The sequence below is a fragment of the Lutjanus erythropterus genome, chromosome 6 (assembly GCF_056507025.1).
Source record: "Lutjanus erythropterus isolate fLutEry1 chromosome 6, fLutEry1.hap2, whole genome shotgun sequence".
In the NCBI taxonomy this organism is placed as follows: Eukaryota; Metazoa; Chordata; class Actinopteri; order Lutjaniformes; family Lutjanidae; genus Lutjanus; species Lutjanus erythropterus.
This window is the reverse complement of record NC_139322.1, coordinates 40,271,195-40,290,722: the sequence shown is the minus strand read 5'-3', so window position 1 is coordinate 40,290,722 and position 19,528 is coordinate 40,271,195. Positions and strand designations below refer to the sequence as shown.

The window sequence follows — 19,528 nt, the reverse complement described above, 5'->3', positions numbered from 1 at the left end:
AATGACGAATGTAATTATGTATGATTTGAAATAAATGGGCTCAAATGTGGGCAGGATGGTAACTCCCTGTAGGACCTCTCTTTGTACTTCCATCAATTGAGGTTCTTTGATATGTTATGACAACCTTTACCAGACTTGACCCAATTGTTCAGGAAAAGTAAGACCTTTATCGGCAGAGAGCTTGCTGTTTAGAAAGAGAAAAAGAGATGCATTAATATCAAAAGTACAGAACAAGACACAGTAAATATTTATAACTCAAACGTAACGAAAATATGATTTATTTTTTCAACATTTCTCAACGGTCATTTACCTCAAACAATACATATTCAGAGTTATATACACATTTACAGTTTGTTACAATGGTAATTTCACCACTTAAAGCAGATTGTTTTGGATGTATTTAATTAATACATTCCAATATGTACAAGACATAATTATTGGACTATTAAGCCTGTAGTAGCATTTCTCCAAGTGATGGAGCAGCTGTAGTCAGCCTCCCTAAAATGGTGCGTGAAATCTACAGCTACAGATGTTGTGGAGTATTTGGTAGAATAGAATTTAACATATACCGTTTTTTACCGATACTACCTTTACAAAAATACCAGGCCACGTTGGCAGCTGCTTGTCCAGCCTCTTCCCCTTCCACCAGCAGAATCCACTTTAGCATAAAGAAAAATAGGTGGCGCTAAATGAAAGTATTCTTTTGTACACTGGTGCTGGTTCACAAAGAGATCAATTCTTACCAAAACAAAGTATGTACAGACTTATCTTTTTCCATGGATTTTTGCATGGATTTCCATTGGACAACTGATTTAAGATCACTCTTTGTGGACCTTCACCTTCATCTTAACATCTTAACATTCAGGGTATTTTGATTTAATTCTTAGTTACAAATTAACTAAATTAAATCATTTCCTATAGAAAACAAATCAAAAGAAATTATAAAAGTTCTCAAAATCCACTAAGTGATAACAGGAACTGTATAAAAAAAAGTACTGAGGTTGCTGCTGAAGCCTGTGTAAAACAAACAAACAAACAAAAAAAGGTTTTCTTGTCTGATCCTTACCATGGAGTCAAGCAGGTTAAGGTGTTCAGAAAGCCACTCATCCCGCATGGTGGATCAACCATTACCTAGAAGAAACTGTCAACAAGGTTTAGCAGTAACGTGTACTCAATCCATCATCACACAAAAATACATGCACATTGAACAGTTCTTAGGTAATCTTAACTAACTCAATCTAATTCAGTGTTCATCCACTCATGAAAGTTCAGTACTCTGAGCCTTATCAAGTTCAGTCTCAATATCTGAAAACAGAGATAGGTACTTGACCCTACATTTTGAGTGATGTGCTTGCGCTCTCTGCACACTTAGTGCAGAACTCCACCGAGACGTGGTTCTTGTCCACATGCAGACACACGCCACCAGATGTCTCTTTCTCCTCCACTTTCACACGCTTCCTGGGTAATGCGTAGTCGTGGTCGTTTGAGTCGAAGCCCTGGAAAAGCGAGGAAGATAATTTCATCCCATTCACACCGCTCAGTCTGGACAAGAGCTGCGCTAACATGCTCTCATTGGCCAGCACAGCCCTCAGGTACCTGGTCTCATCTTCCAACTCTTCCACTCTCTTGGTCAGCTGAGAATTTTCCTGTTTGAGGACGTTGTTTTCTGTTGAGAGGCTGCCAACTTTCTTCTCCAGGCTGTTCACGTATTCTTTCTTCTTCAGGCGATTCAATCTGGCAGCAATGGCATTTTTGTTGATCCCGTGGCTCGTCTGGTTTGGTCTGTCCTTGATCTTCAAGTCAGATGCCCTTCTCTCTGGAGATGAGCCTGTTGAAGCTTCCATCCCAGAATCTTGATCATTGGCATTACACGCACCAAAATCACCCAACTCAATATCAAAGAGCTGGGAGGCAGCATCTCTTTCAAGAGTCCATTTTAAGTCTTCAATTCCAAACAGGTCCTCTAGCTCTATTCCAGCTGTGTCAATATCAGCAGGAAACCCCTCAGTTGGACTTGGAAAATCTTCATCAGCTTCCACCACATCTACCACCTCAACCTCCAGAGGCTGCACCTCTGTGTGGTTAGTAGTGCGGCTTCTTCTTCTGGTGATCATTGTGGTTTGACAGTGGGACCGCAAGGACGCTGTCCAAAAGATATCTTGCGATTCCTCACCTGCAGAGACAGCGGAAATATATCAGTGTGAAATCCTTCAACAACTGCAAAAAAACAGACTGTCAACATATGAGACCCTGTATAATGTTGTCTGACATTGATTGCAGTTACTTAGGTCAACTACTGGATTAATTAATGCTTTAAACTCTAAAAATGTGTCAGACGGATGACTGCTCTAAAACTGTTTTGTCTTCAAACAATGTAATAATTATTTATTGTTATAGCACCATTGTTTTTTTTGCCTCAAGGCATCAATAACTGAATTTACCGAAGGCCAGAGTGGCCTTGCCCTACAAATGACTTAAAGACTTAAAGGCCTGTCATTATGTTGCTCTGTGAATTGTAATCTATGAACTCAGTAACCTATTTGCTAACCACAGTTAGTTGTTCAAGCATTAAGATATATAAGTTGTTTTTAAACGCACTAAAGAGTAAATATACAACATTATGCAAAATTCCTTTAAGTGAATCAATAATTGCTTTAGACTGTGACCGTTGCTCCCGATATCCTCCATTTTCTTACACAGGAAGAGTGTGCAGGCAGAACGTTCTACCAACGTAAGTAGCTCAGTGTTAAAGTCAGGCCCTGCAGCATCAGCACTACGTAGTACTTTATAATGACAGCTTTACAAGTCACTATTTCACATACATACTTAACTACACACAATTTCTGCGACGATGCAATTCCTTGCAGTTACTTAATGCATTCCACAAAGAATTACAGGCGTTACTCGTAGCGTTACGCGCCCTAGCATTAGCTTCCTAACAAGGCCTGGATTTCCCCGGCAGCACAATTGCTTCAGCACACGTTCACCGTTAGCTGACTGACCCCACTAAGTCTAGAAGTTCTTGAGCACTGAAGCCAGTTAACATCTATCTACCTACAATCAACATGTCTTATGTCTTATCTTATTTACGTGCTTAAGTTTTGGTTTTCGTTAGCTGCAGCTAACGTTAGGCTAGCTCGTACCGTTTAACTGCAGCCATGAGGCGTGTAGCAACACAATTTCAGAATGACGCAGCATCTTTAAACGGCATTTCGTCGACCCAATTTACAACTTACCGTTCTGTTAGTAAAAATAAAAGCAGTTATAAAGAACTGGAGCTGAGTCCTCGATGAAACGGCGCTGGTTAATGAAAGTTTTTTGTGGTACTTTCTCCTCCGCTCAGCCTGAGAACAACAGTGGCGCAACAGCGACTAAGGAAGAAATAACCGACGTCAATCAGCAGGACAAAGACACTTCCGGAGAAATGTATTCAAAATAAAAGTCCCGCTGAGACAACAGCTACATCTTAATATTTTGTCCGCACTCTAAAAAATAAATATGGAAAGATTGACATGTACAAAAATGTAGCTTTATTTTCTGACTATCCAGAATATCCAAAATGGAAAAAGAAGAAGGCATATTGATTTTTCTAGTCAAAGTCTATATAAATCAATACAAGTTTACAAGCCAAAGACCGCTTTTTACTATTTTTTATGCACATAGAACATAAAACTATTCTGTTTTTTTTATTTGCACAAATTTAAAATTACAATAAAATACAATCATGAAAGAAAAAAAATAAATGTGTCAGGAAAGGGAGGAAGCCACAGGCTTATACAAAGGACCTCTCCTACTTTGTTTATTATTGTATTATTTATTATTATTTGTAAAGTATGTAAATATGCAACCACAAATTGTGCCTCTGTTATTCCCTTTTCTATTCATTTCTTTACTTATTTTAGTTTTTAGGTTTTAGAAGGGCAACCACAAGTACAAAGGTGAGAGAAATTAGTAAAAATACAACATAAATACATTAAAATTGCACAGTAATATAGCACCTCGGAAATGACCACAGGTATCAATACCTGTCTGACACAGTCTCAAAAGCATTATAAGCCTCTTTATGTACACATTATAATGTCAGTAGGGTTTTTTTCACCATAATGGTAAGAAATTGAAAAGTTATTGTTTAAAATTTTAATGAAATTTATGATGATAATAATAATGATAATAATGGCAAATATTGAATGGCCTCAGCCTGTAGGAATGAAGAGTGTCGGAATATTTTATATCAACAGTCTGTCAATCCAAACTACAATACAGTGAGTCACATTTCAGTGTTTGATCATTTATGTTATATTTAAATGCTGTTTTCAGTCTCCTGGTGTGTGTCTTTTGTGACAGACAGGATGTTGTTGTGTTGCTGCCATCTTTGTCTCACTGCTGAGTTAAAATAAAATAAAATAGTTATAAAAACATTTTATACCCTGTCTTCTATTGGTTCAACATTATATAAGTCTAAATACACAACAATAAAAACATGGTCAGAATCTGTAAAAGTACAGAGTTACTTCAAGGCAACAATTACATCTTAACAGTTTTCCATGAGTTCATTATCAAATAAAGTACATCAAACAATTAAAAATGTAACTTCACTCCTCTATTAAAGTGAATCCAAAGAGAATGATGGAAAAATACATTTTCAGATCATTTTTTGTGGAGAGAGATGATGGAGCTGAACCATGTGAGGAAGGCTGCCAACAAGGGATTCAACGTGACCTCCAGAGAGTCATGTGACAAATGAAAACACCACTATTGGTCTCCTCAGGGTCCTGCATCATTTTTAAAGTATTGCACTATAATTATGGAGGATGGAGGATGTGCTGTGAGTGTAAAAGGCCAAAAATGAGCATGTTACCTGGAGGCAACACTGTACCATGGACGGACTGCTGTGCTGCTTTTTATCATTTTATACAGGTGTTTCTAGTTTTCAGGTCGCTGTGAAAATATGCAGAGGATCTCTCCTGTTAAAAAAGGTATTTTAATTTGTACTTTTTTATTTAATGTCTTTGGCTGTGTTTCCCTTTAAAGAGATATAAAGAACAAATCAGAAAGGTTAAACATTTTTTTGGTGTGTGCGTTTTTGGCATTCACTCTAATCATGGATCCTTTATACAGTTTGGTAACTATTCTACACACATGCTTTCCAAAACCATGTGCTGCAGTTCAGCACCATAAATCTTGCACTCAAAGAACACAATCTTCCTTTATTCAAATAAGGCTTTATTGAACATAAGTGCACAAAAAACATGTATTACACAGAACCACCTTGGGCTTACAATAACATCCCTTTTGCCAGAACTGAAAAGTATTTTCTCCAAAACCCTCTGAAGGGACCAACAACTGTGTTACAGTGATCATTAACTTGCATGACAGGTGTAGGAAAAGAAAAACCTCATTGTAATCTTAATAAACCTTCATAATGAATTAACTCTGTCCCGATTCTATCTCACACTCCAGCTTTACCATGTAAAGTAAAAGATGTTTTATAGATGTGTTAAATATCTGCACTAGTTTTGTCTGAGCTGCATATTGAACATATTGCACACAGCACGCTGCATGAAGGCTTTTACCAATGTTAGGGCTGCAACTAATAATTATTTTCAACATCAATTATTTGGATGGGTTTACCTTTACTTAACTGATGAATAATTTTGTATATAAAATGCCAAACTGTAAAACAACTCAGTGTTGGACTGTTGGTCGCATGACATAAGTCATTTGAAGACGTCACTCTGGGTTCTGGGTTCTCTAAAGTTATTTTCACTATCAATAAGTCGGCTGATTATTTTTTTTTATTAACTGATGAATCATTTTGTCTATTAATGTCAGAAACTTGTGAAAAACACTTGGTTTTGGACTGTTAGATGGATTATATTAATTAATATTAAAGGACATGATTGTTTCTCATTTTCATTGCAAAACATATTAAAATTATTATAGTGTGAATTTTGCGAGGATCTGTATCAGTCTATATATAGAATACGATATGTATGCAAGGGCATCTCTGCAGCACCACTATATTTAATCTAAAATTATATTTTAACACACACTTTGCATTCAACTAATACTGCACCTTCTGCAACCATTTGCAATTTTGATAAAATTTTGATAAATTATTCAGCCCTAGATGTCACCTTGAGGTCTGGAAAATCATACTAGCCATTTTCACTTCTGTTTTACTAATCAAGAAAATAATCAGCATTAAAGGGACAGTTCAAAATCAAAATCAAACACATATTTTTCCTCTGGCCTATAGTGCTGTTTATCCATCTAGATGTTTTTGGTTTGAGTTGCAGAGTTTTGGCTGTAAAGATGTCTGCTACAGAAACTTAAATAATCAGGTCATAGTTTCAGGAATGACACTTGTTTCAAATTTTTCAAATTTACTTTTTGGTGTTTTGAGCACCACGATATAAGTGTCATTTAGACCCATTACAGTGAAGAGAAGGCAGACATCACTATGGCCGATATCTCAAAAACGCTAAAACTCACACCAAAAAAAAAATCTAGAAGGATAAACAGTATTACAGGTCAAAGGAAAAATATGTATTTTTGATTTTGGGGTGAACTTTAATTTACTGTTTAGTATTGACGTTTCCACACTTTGAATATTTTCTGTTTCTGTAACAAAGAGGACGAGCTCAGTGATGTGCAGGTGAAGGTCTATATTTCACATTTTACAACATGACTCAGAAAAGTTGCAGTCCAGACTTGAGTTTGTTGATTTCACTGTTGTTCCACAGAAGTCCATCAGCTGCTCTTGCTGCCGCTGAGGCTCCTGGGACGTTGTGTGCTGCGCTGCTCTCCATCTCCACCGGCTGGTCAAAGACAGTCATTGTTGAATAGTTCTCCACCATGAGGCACGAAGGGTCGTCCGACTGTCCAGGGACTTTACCCAGAGGGTAGCTCTTCCACAAAACCTTGTCAGCGCACACCTGCCACGGAGAACCTCTGAGCGCTTTTGCTTTCTCAGCCTGAGCATCCGCCCACTTGTACTCCTGGGAGGACTCGCTCCTCTCCGACTCAGCCGCTGAGCGCCAGGGGTGGCTGTGACGCTGTGAGTGCTGCAGCTTCTCGTGCAGACTCTCCAACGTGTATATGGGTTGTTGTTTCTGCTCTGGAGACGGCTCGAACTCTGAGTGAGCTGGCTGTGTGTAGATGGAGCAGAGCTGCAGCAGCCTCTCTCTGGTTTCACGAGGGAGGGGATGTTCCATGTCGTCCAGGATCAACTTGAGCAAGTGAGGTGAGCTGACGCAGGGAGCGTCCAGGCACGCCGAGAGCAGCTGCTGCCACCTCAGCTGGATGCGGTTCACAAAAATCCTGTCCTTCATTCTGTTCTTCTTCTGCAACTTTGTCTCAAAGTGGTACTCGAACTTGTTGCTGTTGCAGACAAGGACTTCTGAAATCCAGGCGGAGAGGTAGAACGCCCTGTGATTGTTCTGCTCTTTGGTGAGCAGCTTCAGCTCAACAAAGAGCTTCTCCAGCAGGACGTGGATGAAGGATGGGGAGTTGAGCATCTTCAGGAGGGGCAGCCAGAAGCGTAGGAAGGTTTGAGGGAGGCGGGGTTCGGTGGGCGTGGTGTTATCAGTGTCACAGCCTAAAGTTTCCAGCTGTTCGACAGTAGGAACCATAAATCCATCCTCCAGAAGCACATCAACCAGCAGATCACTGGACTCCAATGCAAACTGCTTGATCTCCCCCAGCAGCCAGCTCAGGTCTGTGAGGGGGGCGGGCCACAAGCTCCTCTCCCGGTCTTCAGATGCCTGGTACTGCTCCTTCTCAAAGGAGATCAGAAGCTCCCGCGCGTTCTTGTAGGCTTCCATCTCCTTCTGCCTCGCGATGAGCTCATCTTCTTGACGTTTCAGGTCCACCTCCTCGTCCTCTCCATCATACTGTGACTCCCAGTCGTCGCTGGGCCCTCCTCCCAGCTGTCTGGACCAGTACTCCTGCTGGAGCCACTCCAGAACCACCTTACACCCCTTTCGACACCATCTCAGGGTGGGCAGCTTGCGGTGGGTGATGTCATGCCTCAGGTCCACCACCCACTCTGGGATGTTTAAGTTCCCAGCCAGCCTCCTGAGTGGACGGGCTATCTTCCCCTGCTGTCTCTCCGTGATTAGATTCACGAACCTGACCAGAGCTGCACCATAAAGCAGGACCAGGTCGTCCCCGTCCAGCTGTCCGGACCGGTCCAGGACCTGGCACCTCACCAGGTCGGCTGTGCACTCCACGGCCACAGGAGTGCTGTTGGCGTACCGGCCCTTCCAGGCGGAGATCCTCTGCAGGGCGAACCTCTGTAAAGACGAGTCTTTGGAGTACAGATACTCCAGGACCTGGTCCCACTCTGCTTTATTGACCCAGGCAACCACATGGCGCCTTTTCTCCGAGCTCTTCTTCTTCATGTTGGAGGAGAGGGCGGAAGACGGAGGACTTACGTTAACGTCAAACACAAAACGCTCTTATACGCCGTGAAACTACAGTCTGCTGACAAGAAGTGTCACCAAAACAGCGTCAGATTGCGGCGGGAGACCGTTTTAAGCTAACGTTACCGAGAGTATCCATGCTATAACATGTTTATTTCTTCTTCTACTGCTTTGTTCTTCTTCTTCTTTGCGCTTTTAGCGGATTGCAAAACCAACATCTAGGTGCAAGCTGCCACCTACCGTACCGGAGTATGTATTGTTCCTCATTCACCACCTGTTCTTAGAAATTTCTTCTTAAAACCCACTTTACGCAGTTTTCAAGAAGATTCTGCTATTTTCGTTTGTGGGATTTGTTCTAAGGAAGTACTCTTACATAACTGAGATATTGCTCAATTAAAAAATACAAAGTTTTCTTCTAAAAATTACATCTATTTGTGACTTTCTAAAAAAGAATACCTAGTTTCAAGTATTTTTGAAAATCAAGTTAATTTTTTCTTGACTCTGGTGCAACAACCTGCAATATCCTTCCTTTATTTCAGATGCAGACACATTTTTGGAAAATTCTTATTAGAAAACATCCTGTATTTCTACAGGAAACAGGAAAAACTATTTCTGCATGGTTAGATGTTTGCTTTTAAAAATAAAAAAATAAAAAATGGTGTTACAGCTCAATTAATAATAAATTACTTAATAATGTTGTATTTTTTGCTGTGTAGACACACACAAAAAATATTTAACACATAATTTAGACCACTATGCAGGCTTCTTGTATAAATTTGTACAAAAGATATGATTAAATTACAGTAAAATTAGTTAATAAATATGCATGAAATTATAGGAATGTCTTGATTCTTTAAAAGGGGACATTGGGCTCCTGATTTAACTGATCTAAAACACTGGCTACAGTAAATAAATAATGAATGTAATGAATACTTAAATATGATTAAAATTACAGACTTAGCAAAAATACTCATCAAAATACAAGTACCCAAAAATGATTTAATTACAGTAATTTGAGTAATTTATAATTAGTTCGTTCCACCCCTGCAAAATCTACAAACACTCACATACATTTGAGCACACTAATGCACATTTGTTTGTGCAAAATAATTGGTTATTCTGTTTTCTTCAGATCCACTGTTGGATTATATGTCAGGATTTAAATTACAAAAGTAATAATTTGCAAAATTTTACAAAGCATTACCGTCTCAGAATAATTTGTTTTACTTTATAATGTAATTATTTATAATTTACAAAAGGTCTCAAGAAAGAAACACCACAAACATCACAACATGTCACTTTAAAAAAGTCAAACAGGTTCCAGTGCATATTTTGTTAATATGTACTAATTTCTTGGGTTGTCCAGGAAAACATCTGACATAGTTGGAGGGGAACTCAGAACACGTCTCCGAGGGTGGTCACCTCAATGGGAGTAAATAAATGATAAATATAGAACCATGTAGTGACCTTTTTGGGGTGCAGTGTTTGGTCTATACTGCTTATACTCCCTGCTTGATTGCACAAGTTAAATTTTTATTACTCCAAACATTAATTTTGGACACTTTTAGTGGTATTTTTGTCCATACATCCTCTAAGAAGATTCTAGTAAGCTAATGAAAGTTTGTCCCTTCTGAACTCTCATGGAGTTTCTCCTGATTCTACCAGCACAGTATAACTGCAGTTGACCTCATTGCACCAATTCAAGTCTGCAGACTTTGTTTCATGTTCTCTCTACTTCTTTGACATCAGCTGGTGCTCCATTACTGCCATCTTCTGGAGTTAGCTCACCGCTGTACTGTCTGATTTGTCAGATTTTTCCCATCAGTCTGTTCTTCTGAAGAAGCTGATCAAACCATCCTCCACTCTGCTCTCTCATCCTGCTCCTGCTGGCTTCTTTCCAGTTTTCTCCGATATGTAATTTACTAACTAATAAGCACATGTTCCTCTGTTTCTTGTACCTGACAGTGTTCACAATTAGACGGCAATGTGATGCCTATTTCTCACAATACCCACTCTATTTTATATCAAATGTAATCAAAGAGCCCATCTGCTAATTAAAAAAAGGAGCAGCATGTGCTTTTCCTGAGTTTTATAGCAAAAACGGAAGAATGACCAGTGAGAAATCGTCAGTGTATCAGGGAGAAACGGGGGTTTACAGACCGAATGTCACAATGACGTCTTGACATCGGTTGGGGGCAGCAGTGCACTAAATAGTGCCTAGTCTGCCGGAAAAGAAGAAGAAGAACGCGGCTGATCTGCTGCAAATTCGAGTAGTAGAAGAAGAAGGTTTGTTTGGAAAATGGCGGGTGCTTTGAAAGAAGAGCAACTTTTAAGAGAAGTTTATGCTGCATTGCAGGTAAAAGAAGTTGAAACAATAGAGAACTTATTGTGAAAAAACTTTAATTAATGTGCGCTTTTTGTTTGCTGATGTTCATAAGTACTGTCGCTAATTCCGAGCTAGCTAAACCGACGGTTCGATCCAACATGTAACCAGACTGAGCTGCTGCTGTGACAGACTGAGGACACAGTGGACACCTCTGTCTGTCTGTCTGTGGACAGAACATGTTTTCAATCTTGAGACAATGCCACCATTTCATATTAAATCCATTATTGGGGAGGATTTGTTTCAAATAGTGAAAGGAAGTTTGGACGATGACATTAAAGGGATAGTTCACCCCAAAATGAAAATTCAGTCATTATCTACTCACCCTCATGTCGATTGAAGGTCTGGTTTATTTTGTTAGTCCACAAAACACTGCTGAGTTTCACAGGAAAACACAATTGAAGTGAATGGAGACCAGTTTTCAAACTGGAAAAAAACATTAAATGCCTCCATACTGCTCATCTGACATAAGTCTTCTAAAGCCCCACCTCTGGTATGTCCAAAACATTGAGCCATCTACCTGAACTAAGACCTTAATGACTCTTAACTTGAGTTATTTTTTTACATGATGCCCTGGTGTGAGAGAGCTCCTAAAAATTTCTAATTGTCTGTCTTTGTCTTTGTTGAGGCTGTGTCATGTCCTCTGGTGGACGGTCTGCACCTACAGGAAGCGGACAGCATGCTGGAGCTGCTGTGTGTCCCCTCTGAGCACCGCACCAACATACTGGCGTGGATCTGCAGCAGGTAGAATCAGCTGCAAACTTCAGCCCTGTTCTCAAGGATAAAATGTACTCTTAACAAAAATATAGACAAAACATTTTTGATTTCACAAGTTAAAGTTAAAGATCTAAAACTTTTATTGTCCGCAAAAAGGTTGATTTCTCTCAAATTTAATTCACATCTGTGTCCGTGAGCAGTTCTCCTTTACTAAGACAACCCATCCTCTTGACAGGTGTGCCATATAGAGATGCTGATTAAACATTATTGCACATGTTTGTTGGACTGGTCACAATAAAAGTGCAGTCAAAAATGTCCAGTTTGATCTCAAAAAGGACATTTATTAGGTATTGAACTATGGCTATTTCACATAGGGCCACAAATACCACATTTGAACAAATCTGTGACCTACTCTGCCCCTGATTGTCTTACCGTGAAATTCTTACCCCAACAATCACTCATCATACCCAAGTCTAATTCAGTGCTTGATGTGTGTTTTTTTTTTCAAGAGTGTTCTCTTGTGACAAGTCAGAGGAGCCCCTGAGCAATAACCCTGCTGTTTAATCAGCATCTCTATATGCCACACCTGACAGGTGGATTGATTATTTTTGCAAAGCAGAAGAACTCAATGATAATGACTTTAACACATTTCTGAACAAAATTTGAGACAAATCTTTTTTGTGCACAGAAAACATTTAAGATCTTTTACTTGAACTCATGAAAAATGGGACCAGAAACAAAGCCACTGCACTTACAATAAAGAATAAGGCACACACTTATATGCTTGTACATAAATGCATGCTTGTGTGGAAGCAGGTGGAAAAAAGAAAACTGATAAATGAAACAAGTCAATGTAATTGAAGGAAAAAAAAAACAAAAAGGGGGGTACAGTCTCATTCAGTAATTAGTTACATACAGTACAGTTACAACAATCCTTGTTTACAAAGAAGTGAATTTTATGAAAGATAGGACTTTTTTGTTTGATTGTGGATATCAGCCTTTCAGTCGCTATGCAAGAAGACAGCTCATTGGTCCAAAGGTTTACAGATGGACAATGGACACTCCTCCCATACACCGCAGTAAGATGCTTCACATGTATAAGTTTTAGGTTAGTTTCACGCTCAGAGTGCAGCTTGTTCTAGCTTGGTTTGAATTAGCGTTGACTCAATCAGGCTAAATTGTCTTAGTGGAACGGCTTCAGCCTTGAGTGGAAGTTGAAGTTAATTCGAGTCAGGCTTTTTCCCACGGAAAACCCCCCTGCACATCAAGTATCAATAACATTATCACATAAAAACTTACAATGCATTTACAGTAAACAAATTCATATTAAACCTCATTTGAATATCAAAACATATGCTCATAATTTTAACCTAAAAACAAAAAAATCTTTCAACAGCCATGACAGTAGTAAGACTATAAACTAACCGCTCTGCACCGTCTTCTCCTCACTTTTTTAGTATCAACCCAAACTTTGGCAGTTCGAAGGCGACATTGATGAGATCCAAAGACCCAGATGTTTTGGCTAGAGGTAACTTTGTCTTTTAAAGGCTTTATCTTTTAATAGATACTGTACAAAGGACAGCAAAATAGTTTATATTTATAGTCCTGTTTTTTCTTCTTCAGACTAAACTAACCCCTTCCACTGCTGTGGTCTGTTTTTGTACAAACAGAAATGGCTGCACTTGGACAGGAGCTGATGCTGTGCCGAGCAGACGACCTGGACCTGATCAGAGTTGGTTGCATTAATCATAGATGTACACTGTCACAAAAATCCCAAAATGTCCTGGTTAGTGTGTAGAATTTGTGAAACTGTGTCTCCAGGGTGATGCGAGTGTTCATAGGCAGCTTCAGTTCCTGGAGCAGCTGTTGACTCTGGTCCGTGGCTGCAAGACGTCTGCCAGGCCCAGGATGGACACAGAGACGCTGCTCAACGATTTATTTACTGCTGAGAATCAGCCTCGCCTTTCACACATGCTCACACCTGCACTGGACCCCTGGCCTGCACACATTGAGTATGTCCTTTTCTCATGTCCGCATGCTGCCATTCTCTCTTTCAACTGGACTGACAGACATTTGGATCTTCATGTATCACCTTGTTTGCTGTTGTCAGCAGCAGCGTCAGTGTCTTATATCAGTGTCTATACTGATCTCCACTCTGACGTCTCCACTGCTTCCTCTCACCTCACAGGACTTTACAAAAGGGCACCAAGTCGTCCTCTCAGCCCCGCAGAGAAAAGGCTGCTGATGTTGAGACCCTTCTACAGCAGACTCAGTCGGCTCAGTCAGCACTGGAGCAGCTGCAGTCACAGGTAAGGTGTTCATGTAGACAATAGGACTGTCCCTGTCTTCTGAGAGTCCATGAGTCCAAATCAAATCATGTCCTACCAAAAAAAAACCCTCAAAATTATTAATAACACTCTAATTCCCAATTGCTGAATAAGAATTATGGTTTAAAAATGTGTACTTTGATTTGCATTAAGAGAACTCTGAGACACTTTAAAAAAATCAAATGGCTGCTCACTACTGCTGAGACATCAGCAGAGTCGTAGTGAGAGAGAGATCAGATTTTTCATCTTATTGAGTTGACATCTATGCTGACGGAGGTGACATAACTATCAGTTCTCTTTACTAAATGGAAAAAATACTCATTTCAATTTAATAAAAAAATATAAATAAAATTTTTTTTGCTGTTACATTTATTGAATATATGTTTAGTTTATGTCAACAAAAAATTCATGGAATGAGGCGCTCCTGTAGTTCAGTTGGTGGAGCGGGCGTCCAGTGTGCTGAGGCCACCAGTCCTCTGCAGCAGCTGCTGGTTTGACTCCTGCCTGCATCCTGTTTCCTGCTTGTCATCTCCTCTCTCTCTACCCCATTTCCTGTCATATCTTCAGCTGTCACTATCAAATAAAAGCAAAACCCCCAAAAAAATAATAATCAAAAAATCACCTATTGTGTCTTCTTTGTGTTGTGAATTATATGTTTATCACAAAAACAGAAATGACATTATCAACAGAAAATGTAAGTTTGCAACATTATAATGGAGTTTATTTCTTGAATGAAAATATATTAAACTTTTTGCTTATACAGCTAATTAAATAATCTTGTATTTAATGCAACGAAAAATATTTCTCCTATGTTTTATATTATAATACTATGGCCTTTTGTGTTTCTGACAGAGTTTACTTTTTTTCAAGACCTTGTCTCGATGTGTCTGAATGTCCTGGCAGTAACAAGTGCTGTCTGTTTGCTGAGTTCTGTCCTCTTCTCTCCGCAGTGTGAGTTCCTGAACAGCAAGCTGCAGAGTCCCAGTGTCTCTCTGAGCGCTCTGCGCGTGTCAGCGCGAGACCTCCAGCAGCTGATGGCCACTTTCAGCCACGTTTATGAAACGGACCTGAGAGCTCACTGCAGCAGAGATCCTCCCAGCTTCAGCACAGAGACAGACGTCTTCCAGAGAGTACACCAGCTGCTGCAGGCCTTCATCACGGTACTCACACTTATAGAACATACAGGGTACCAACATACACATGCAAAAATCAGCTTAACCTAAAAAGGTGGTGTGTTAATTCAGTTCATTAATCAGTCCCTTCAGGAAGCTGCAATTGCAACATGTCATGCAAATTCAGCCAATTCCCATAAATTCTGTATGACCTTAGTCATTCATTTTGTACAAACTCCACAACTTTCCCACAAATTTGACCAATCATCGCAGATTCCCAGCAGTTGTACTAGTCAACAGTTCCAAAAAACCTGTGAAATCCTGGAGGGACTCAATCTATGATACAGAAAAAACACAATTCATAAAAAAAATATGATTCATATGTTCTTATCAGTACATATCAGACAATGTTTACACTGATACCGTTAAAGGTGTGACAGGCCTATACCAGTCTGGCTCTAATACTGACACTCTTGTGCATTTCTGGTTTGTTAGAAGTTGGAATTGCTAAAGGAAGTATCAGAAGCTTCTGTGTCGGTGAAAGTGGAAGTAAACCAGCTTCAAACGCAGTCTCGCTATCACAGCCGAGGAGAGAAGCACACGTTACGTAAGTGAATATTTGCTTTCAACAGCACACTCACACATACCATCTGATTCACTGTTAAATATTTGTTTCCTGCTTTGTTTTTTTCTTTTCCAGAGAACCAGCTGGAAGAAGTGACCAGGAGAATTAGAGACGTTTTCCCGCTGCTCACCTGCAAAAACTCTTAAACCATCAGGGTGAATGTTGACTGGCTGCTGATGTGAGCAAAGACTTTAAAATAAAGCAGTACTAATGGGAGGAGAGTCTGATCTGTGCTTTTGTTTTAACTGTAAAGGGACAGACCGCCTCAAAATCAAAAGGACACATTTTTTCTCTGGCCTGTAGCGCAATATTTAGATTTTTTTTGTTGTTGTCAGTTGCAGAGTTTTGGAGGTATTGTTCATAGATATTTCTGTCTTCTCTCCAATATAATGGGACTGAAGTGTTGTTGTGCTCAAAGCACCAAAAAATGCATTTGAAAATTTCAAAACAAGTGTCTCTTTCCAAAAATCATGACCTGACTTATTCAAGATAATCAGCAGGCCTTGTTGTGAGCAGTTTCATGTAGGAACTACTTTCTCTCTGCAGTAAAATCTACCAGAACTACTTTAGAATCTACTGAAACTACTTTCTTTCTACTAAAAAGAAAGTAGTTCCTATATGATACTGCTCACAACAAGATGTGTGGATTATCTTGACTAATCAAGTTAATGATTTTTTGGAAAGAGACTAGTTTTAAATTTTTCAAATGTTTTCTTTTTTTGTATCTTTGAGCACTGCAAGCTGAGTGCCATTTAGCTCCATTATATTGCAGAGAAGGCAGACATCTCTACAGCAGATATCTCTGAAACTCTGCAGCTCACACCAAAACTATCTAAAGGTCAGGGGAAATATGTATTTTTGATTTTTTGGGTGAACTGTCCCTTTAAACATAAAGCAGAATTGTTATTTAAAAGAAATAATGTTTGATTTGACAGAAGTGAACCAGTGTCAGACTCTGTAGCTGAGACAGAAGTGTACTCGCCTTTCTGTATTTGTGTCCTTGAGGAAACTAATACTGTTTGATGGATCCTGTTTATTATTCTAACATGAGTGAGACTGAGGTGTTGAGCAGGTTATTTGTCATCATTCACATCTGCATACTGCTACACTGATCCCAACATATTTTTCATTTTTTTACCCTGTTATTCTGAGATGATCTTTTAGGGCTTCAACAATAAGTCGATTAAAAGAAAATGATCAACAATTCTGGTGTGATCAGTTGCAGTTTATCCAGAAAAACAGCTTTGGACAAAAGTTGAGATATATTTCCAAGCCTCTCTGACTGAAGTCATCAAGTAATAACACACAACAGACATGAGCTATGCTTTGTTTTGTAATGTTACATTAATTCCATACAAGTATGTACATCATTTAACACCATATGGTCCCACATCTTTAACATCCCTCTGATTTAAGAAGTCTTCAGCAGCTGTCCTTCATATGGACTGAAACAGGTTTTTAAGTTCTGTAGGACAGTGTTTGAAGGTGTTGCCATGGCAGCAGATCAGCAGGACTGATTGGTGCTCCGACCGTGACGTTGTGACCATCCTGGCAGCTCAGTTAGAAGCCTTTGCTGGCCAACCACTGCTTCAGCACCACATCGAAGTGACCTTTGACCGTCAGGGTCATGGTGACCTCGTTGACCTGTGTGGGCAGCTCCTTCCCCGTCACCTTCTTCAGATACTGCTTCACGTCCTTCTCCAGAGCCCAAATGTCACCCTCCACTTTTCGTACCAGAGTCGTCTTACGGCTGCCGTGGGTCAGGTCGGTGTACACCGGGATGTTGTGCATGCGGGAACGGCGGATCATGTAGGGCAGAGGCGGCGGGGAATCAGCCGGGGGTGTCCAGCCGGACGGGCAGGGACCAACGTGTTTAGGCGGAGCGGGGACTCGTGACGGCGGGATGAGCCGCTCGACGAACTTGTATTCCTCCGTAGATTCTATTATCCCCGTCTTTTGTTGTTCTGGAGCAGCAGTACAAGCAAACCTGAGCCTGGCAGGACGTCCCGGTGTCCGGCTGTGCGGGCTGAGAGCTCCGAGCAGCGCCCTGCGGAGCACCGCGGACTGCAGGCTGAAGGAGGCCGCCATGTTGTGTGGAAGTGTGACGCAGCTGCCCCGGAAATAAATACTCAACAACTTCCTGTAGCGTTAGTTCATTTTAATTTTTCAAAAATGTTCCGTATTTTACTATCTTAATTACATTTATTATTTTATATATAAAAATAAAGGTGCTTCTGCTTTATTTTTTTAAAAAAATAGACAGGGTTTCACCTACAAGGAGTCATTTTTAAACTCTATTAAATCATAGTTTAACTTTATATCATGTTGCACCAAACTACTAAAAATAATAAATTAAAGGTATAACCCTGGGTAAAATTTTATTCTGTTGAGCCAATACTTTTAAAGTTTTGGTGGAACAGAATTAAATTTAAATGTAATAACTTTTTTTTTTTAATTTATCTAATTTAACAAATTAAATTTAACTATTAAATTAAAACCATTTAATTTAACTATTAAATTTAACAATTTAAAATGTAAAGTAGTAACTTTAAAGGTACACTTGAGGAGGTGTAACTTTAAAAATGGCTTCCTTTTTGAGATGGATTGATGATTTAATATAATAATTTACAATTTTACTTTTTATATACTTATATGCTTTTATAAACTTATTTATCTTTATTAGGGTAAACAAGTATATCCATTTTGCTTAAAATAAACAGAGCTCTGCTTAATTTTTAAATCTGGATTTACTCATTTCAAACCTGGTATTGATGCAAATTTCTTCAAACATAAAATGGGTAGGCCTATACAATTTGACAAAAATAAAAACAGGACTATTTACACAGGGGTAAGAAGCAACAAAAATAAGAAACGCCGGAACAGCGGGACTTTATACCACTGGAAACCAATAGCAATATATGTATGTGTATATATATATATATATATATATATATATATATATATATATATACATATATATATATATATATATATATATATATATATATATATATATATATATATATATATATATATGTATATATACACATATACATATATATATATATATATATATATATATAAAATTCATGAAATAATCGCAAAATACCATCTCTGAACCTTGAAGACACCTGGTGTACTCAAACAAACATATGATCTTATATGAAACTATGAAATTAATTGATCTCTTGGTTGGAACTGAAAACACAGAGACCAGTGGTTACTTGGCGTTCTGTGTCTCTGGCCTCCGCTCTCTGTCTGTGAGAGCAGCACAGAGAGATAAACACCCCAAAATCTATTTGATTCAGTCCAAACATTCCTGCTAATGTTGAGTAACATCACTTTCCAATGAAAAGAGTTGGAACTTATAGAAGTAAGACGTAATTGTTTTTTTTTTTTTTCATCTGGCCTGTTTCATGGCAGACATTTTTAACTTGTCATAGCAGGAGAAGCACAAGTGAAACAAAGTTTGTTAATGATGGCTCAGTTCCATCGCATGTTTCAGCATGCCATGACAGTGTGTGAGCATGCATAACATGACAACCCTGGAACTAGCTCACCTAAATGGAATTCAGTTGTTTGTTATCAATGTTACATCTGTGCTTTTTTCTGCATTGACATGTCAAAATATCTGCTATGAGAAGAAAATATTATTACATAAACCTGATATGACAGACAAAGCAAGAGAGGAAGATTCAAGCTGCTGGACAGAGAAGTTGAAACAAGAAGTTCAAAGAGCAAGATAAAATAGATAATTCTATTAAAAATAAGATAAGAGTAAAAGAAATAAAAATTAAACAATAAAATATTTTTAATGGTAATACAATTTTAATAAGACAATGTACATTTAAATCAAGGAAATATGTAAAAGAAATATTCAACTTTCTACATATACAAAGTTTAACCTCCACATTGTCACAAGGTTTGTTTTTCATGCA

The 19,528-nt window shown here is 38.9% G+C and overlaps 4 protein-coding genes across 5 annotated transcripts; 1 reads left to right on the top strand and 3 right to left on the bottom strand.

Annotated features, from left to right (window-relative positions):
* Positions 1–262: 262 nt before the first annotated feature.
* Positions 263–3,395, bottom strand: crebzf (CREB/ATF bZIP transcription factor). 2 transcript variants are annotated; one of them, XM_084721905.1, is made up of 4 exons: positions 3,237–3,395; positions 1,336–2,173; positions 1,067–1,141; positions 263–658 (listed from the first exon to the last, which is right to left on the bottom strand). In XM_084721905.1, exons 2-3 carry the CDS (start codon positions 2,112–2,114, stop codon positions 1,132–1,134), a joined length of 789 nt encoding a protein of 262 aa, XP_084578031.1. In that variant the 5' UTR covers positions 2,115–2,173; positions 3,237–3,395; the 3' UTR covers positions 263–658; positions 1,067–1,131. The 2 variants fall into 2 exon arrangements, with proteins under 2 accessions (XP_084578031.1, XP_084578032.1); XM_084721906.1 differs by having other exon boundaries at positions 1,067–2,173.
* Positions 3,396–6,653: 3,258 nt separating this feature from the next.
* On the bottom strand, positions 6,654–8,726 carry las1l (LAS1 like ribosome biogenesis factor). The gene has a single exon (XM_084721904.1). It carries the CDS (start codon positions 8,403–8,405, stop codon positions 6,693–6,695), a length of 1,713 nt encoding a protein of 570 aa, XP_084578030.1. The 5' UTR covers positions 8,406–8,726; the 3' UTR covers positions 6,654–6,692.
* A 1,907-nt stretch (positions 8,727–10,633) lies between these two features.
* Positions 10,634–16,658, top strand: haus7 (HAUS augmin-like complex, subunit 7). The gene is made up of 9 exons (XM_084721903.1): positions 10,634–10,782; positions 11,438–11,553; positions 12,984–13,054; positions 13,197–13,258; positions 13,348–13,538; positions 13,715–13,835; positions 14,804–15,013; positions 15,461–15,572; positions 15,666–16,658. Exons 1-9 carry the CDS (start codon positions 10,726–10,728, stop codon positions 15,734–15,736), a joined length of 1,011 nt encoding a protein of 336 aa, XP_084578029.1. The 5' UTR covers positions 10,634–10,725; the 3' UTR covers positions 15,737–16,658.
* Positions 16,659–16,800: 142 nt separating this feature from the next.
* On the bottom strand, positions 16,801–17,701 carry mrpl49 (mitochondrial ribosomal protein L49). Its single transcript, XM_084721901.1, has one exon. It carries the CDS (start codon positions 17,676–17,678, stop codon positions 17,151–17,153), a length of 528 nt encoding a protein of 175 aa, XP_084578027.1. The 5' UTR covers positions 17,679–17,701; the 3' UTR covers positions 16,801–17,150.
* Between the last annotated feature and the right edge of the window lie 1,827 nt (positions 17,702–19,528).

Excerpts from the sequence above, each read along its gene's own strand:
- crebzf (XM_084721905.1), bottom strand. The coding sequence starts at position 2,114 with ATGATCACCAGAAGAAGAAGCCGCACTACTAACCACACAGAGGTGCAG.
- haus7 (XM_084721903.1), top strand. The coding sequence starts at position 10,726 with ATGGCGGGTGCTTTGAAAGAAGAGCAACTTTTAAGAGAAGTTTATGCT. Across the intron at positions 13,539-13,714 it reads CCCTGGCCTGCACACATTGA|GACTTTACAAAAGGGCACCA; the intron begins GTATGTCCTTTT and ends CTCACCTCACAG. Across the intron at positions 15,573-15,665 it reads AGGAGAGAAGCACACGTTAC|AGAACCAGCTGGAAGAAGTG; the intron begins GTAAGTGAATAT and ends TTTCTTTTCCAG.
- las1l (XM_084721904.1), bottom strand. The coding sequence starts at position 8,405 with ATGAAGAAGAAGAGCTCGGAGAAAAGGCGCCATGTGGTTGCCTGGGTC.
- mrpl49 (XM_084721901.1), bottom strand. The coding sequence starts at position 17,678 with ATGGCGGCCTCCTTCAGCCTGCAGTCCGCGGTGCTCCGCAGGGCGCTG.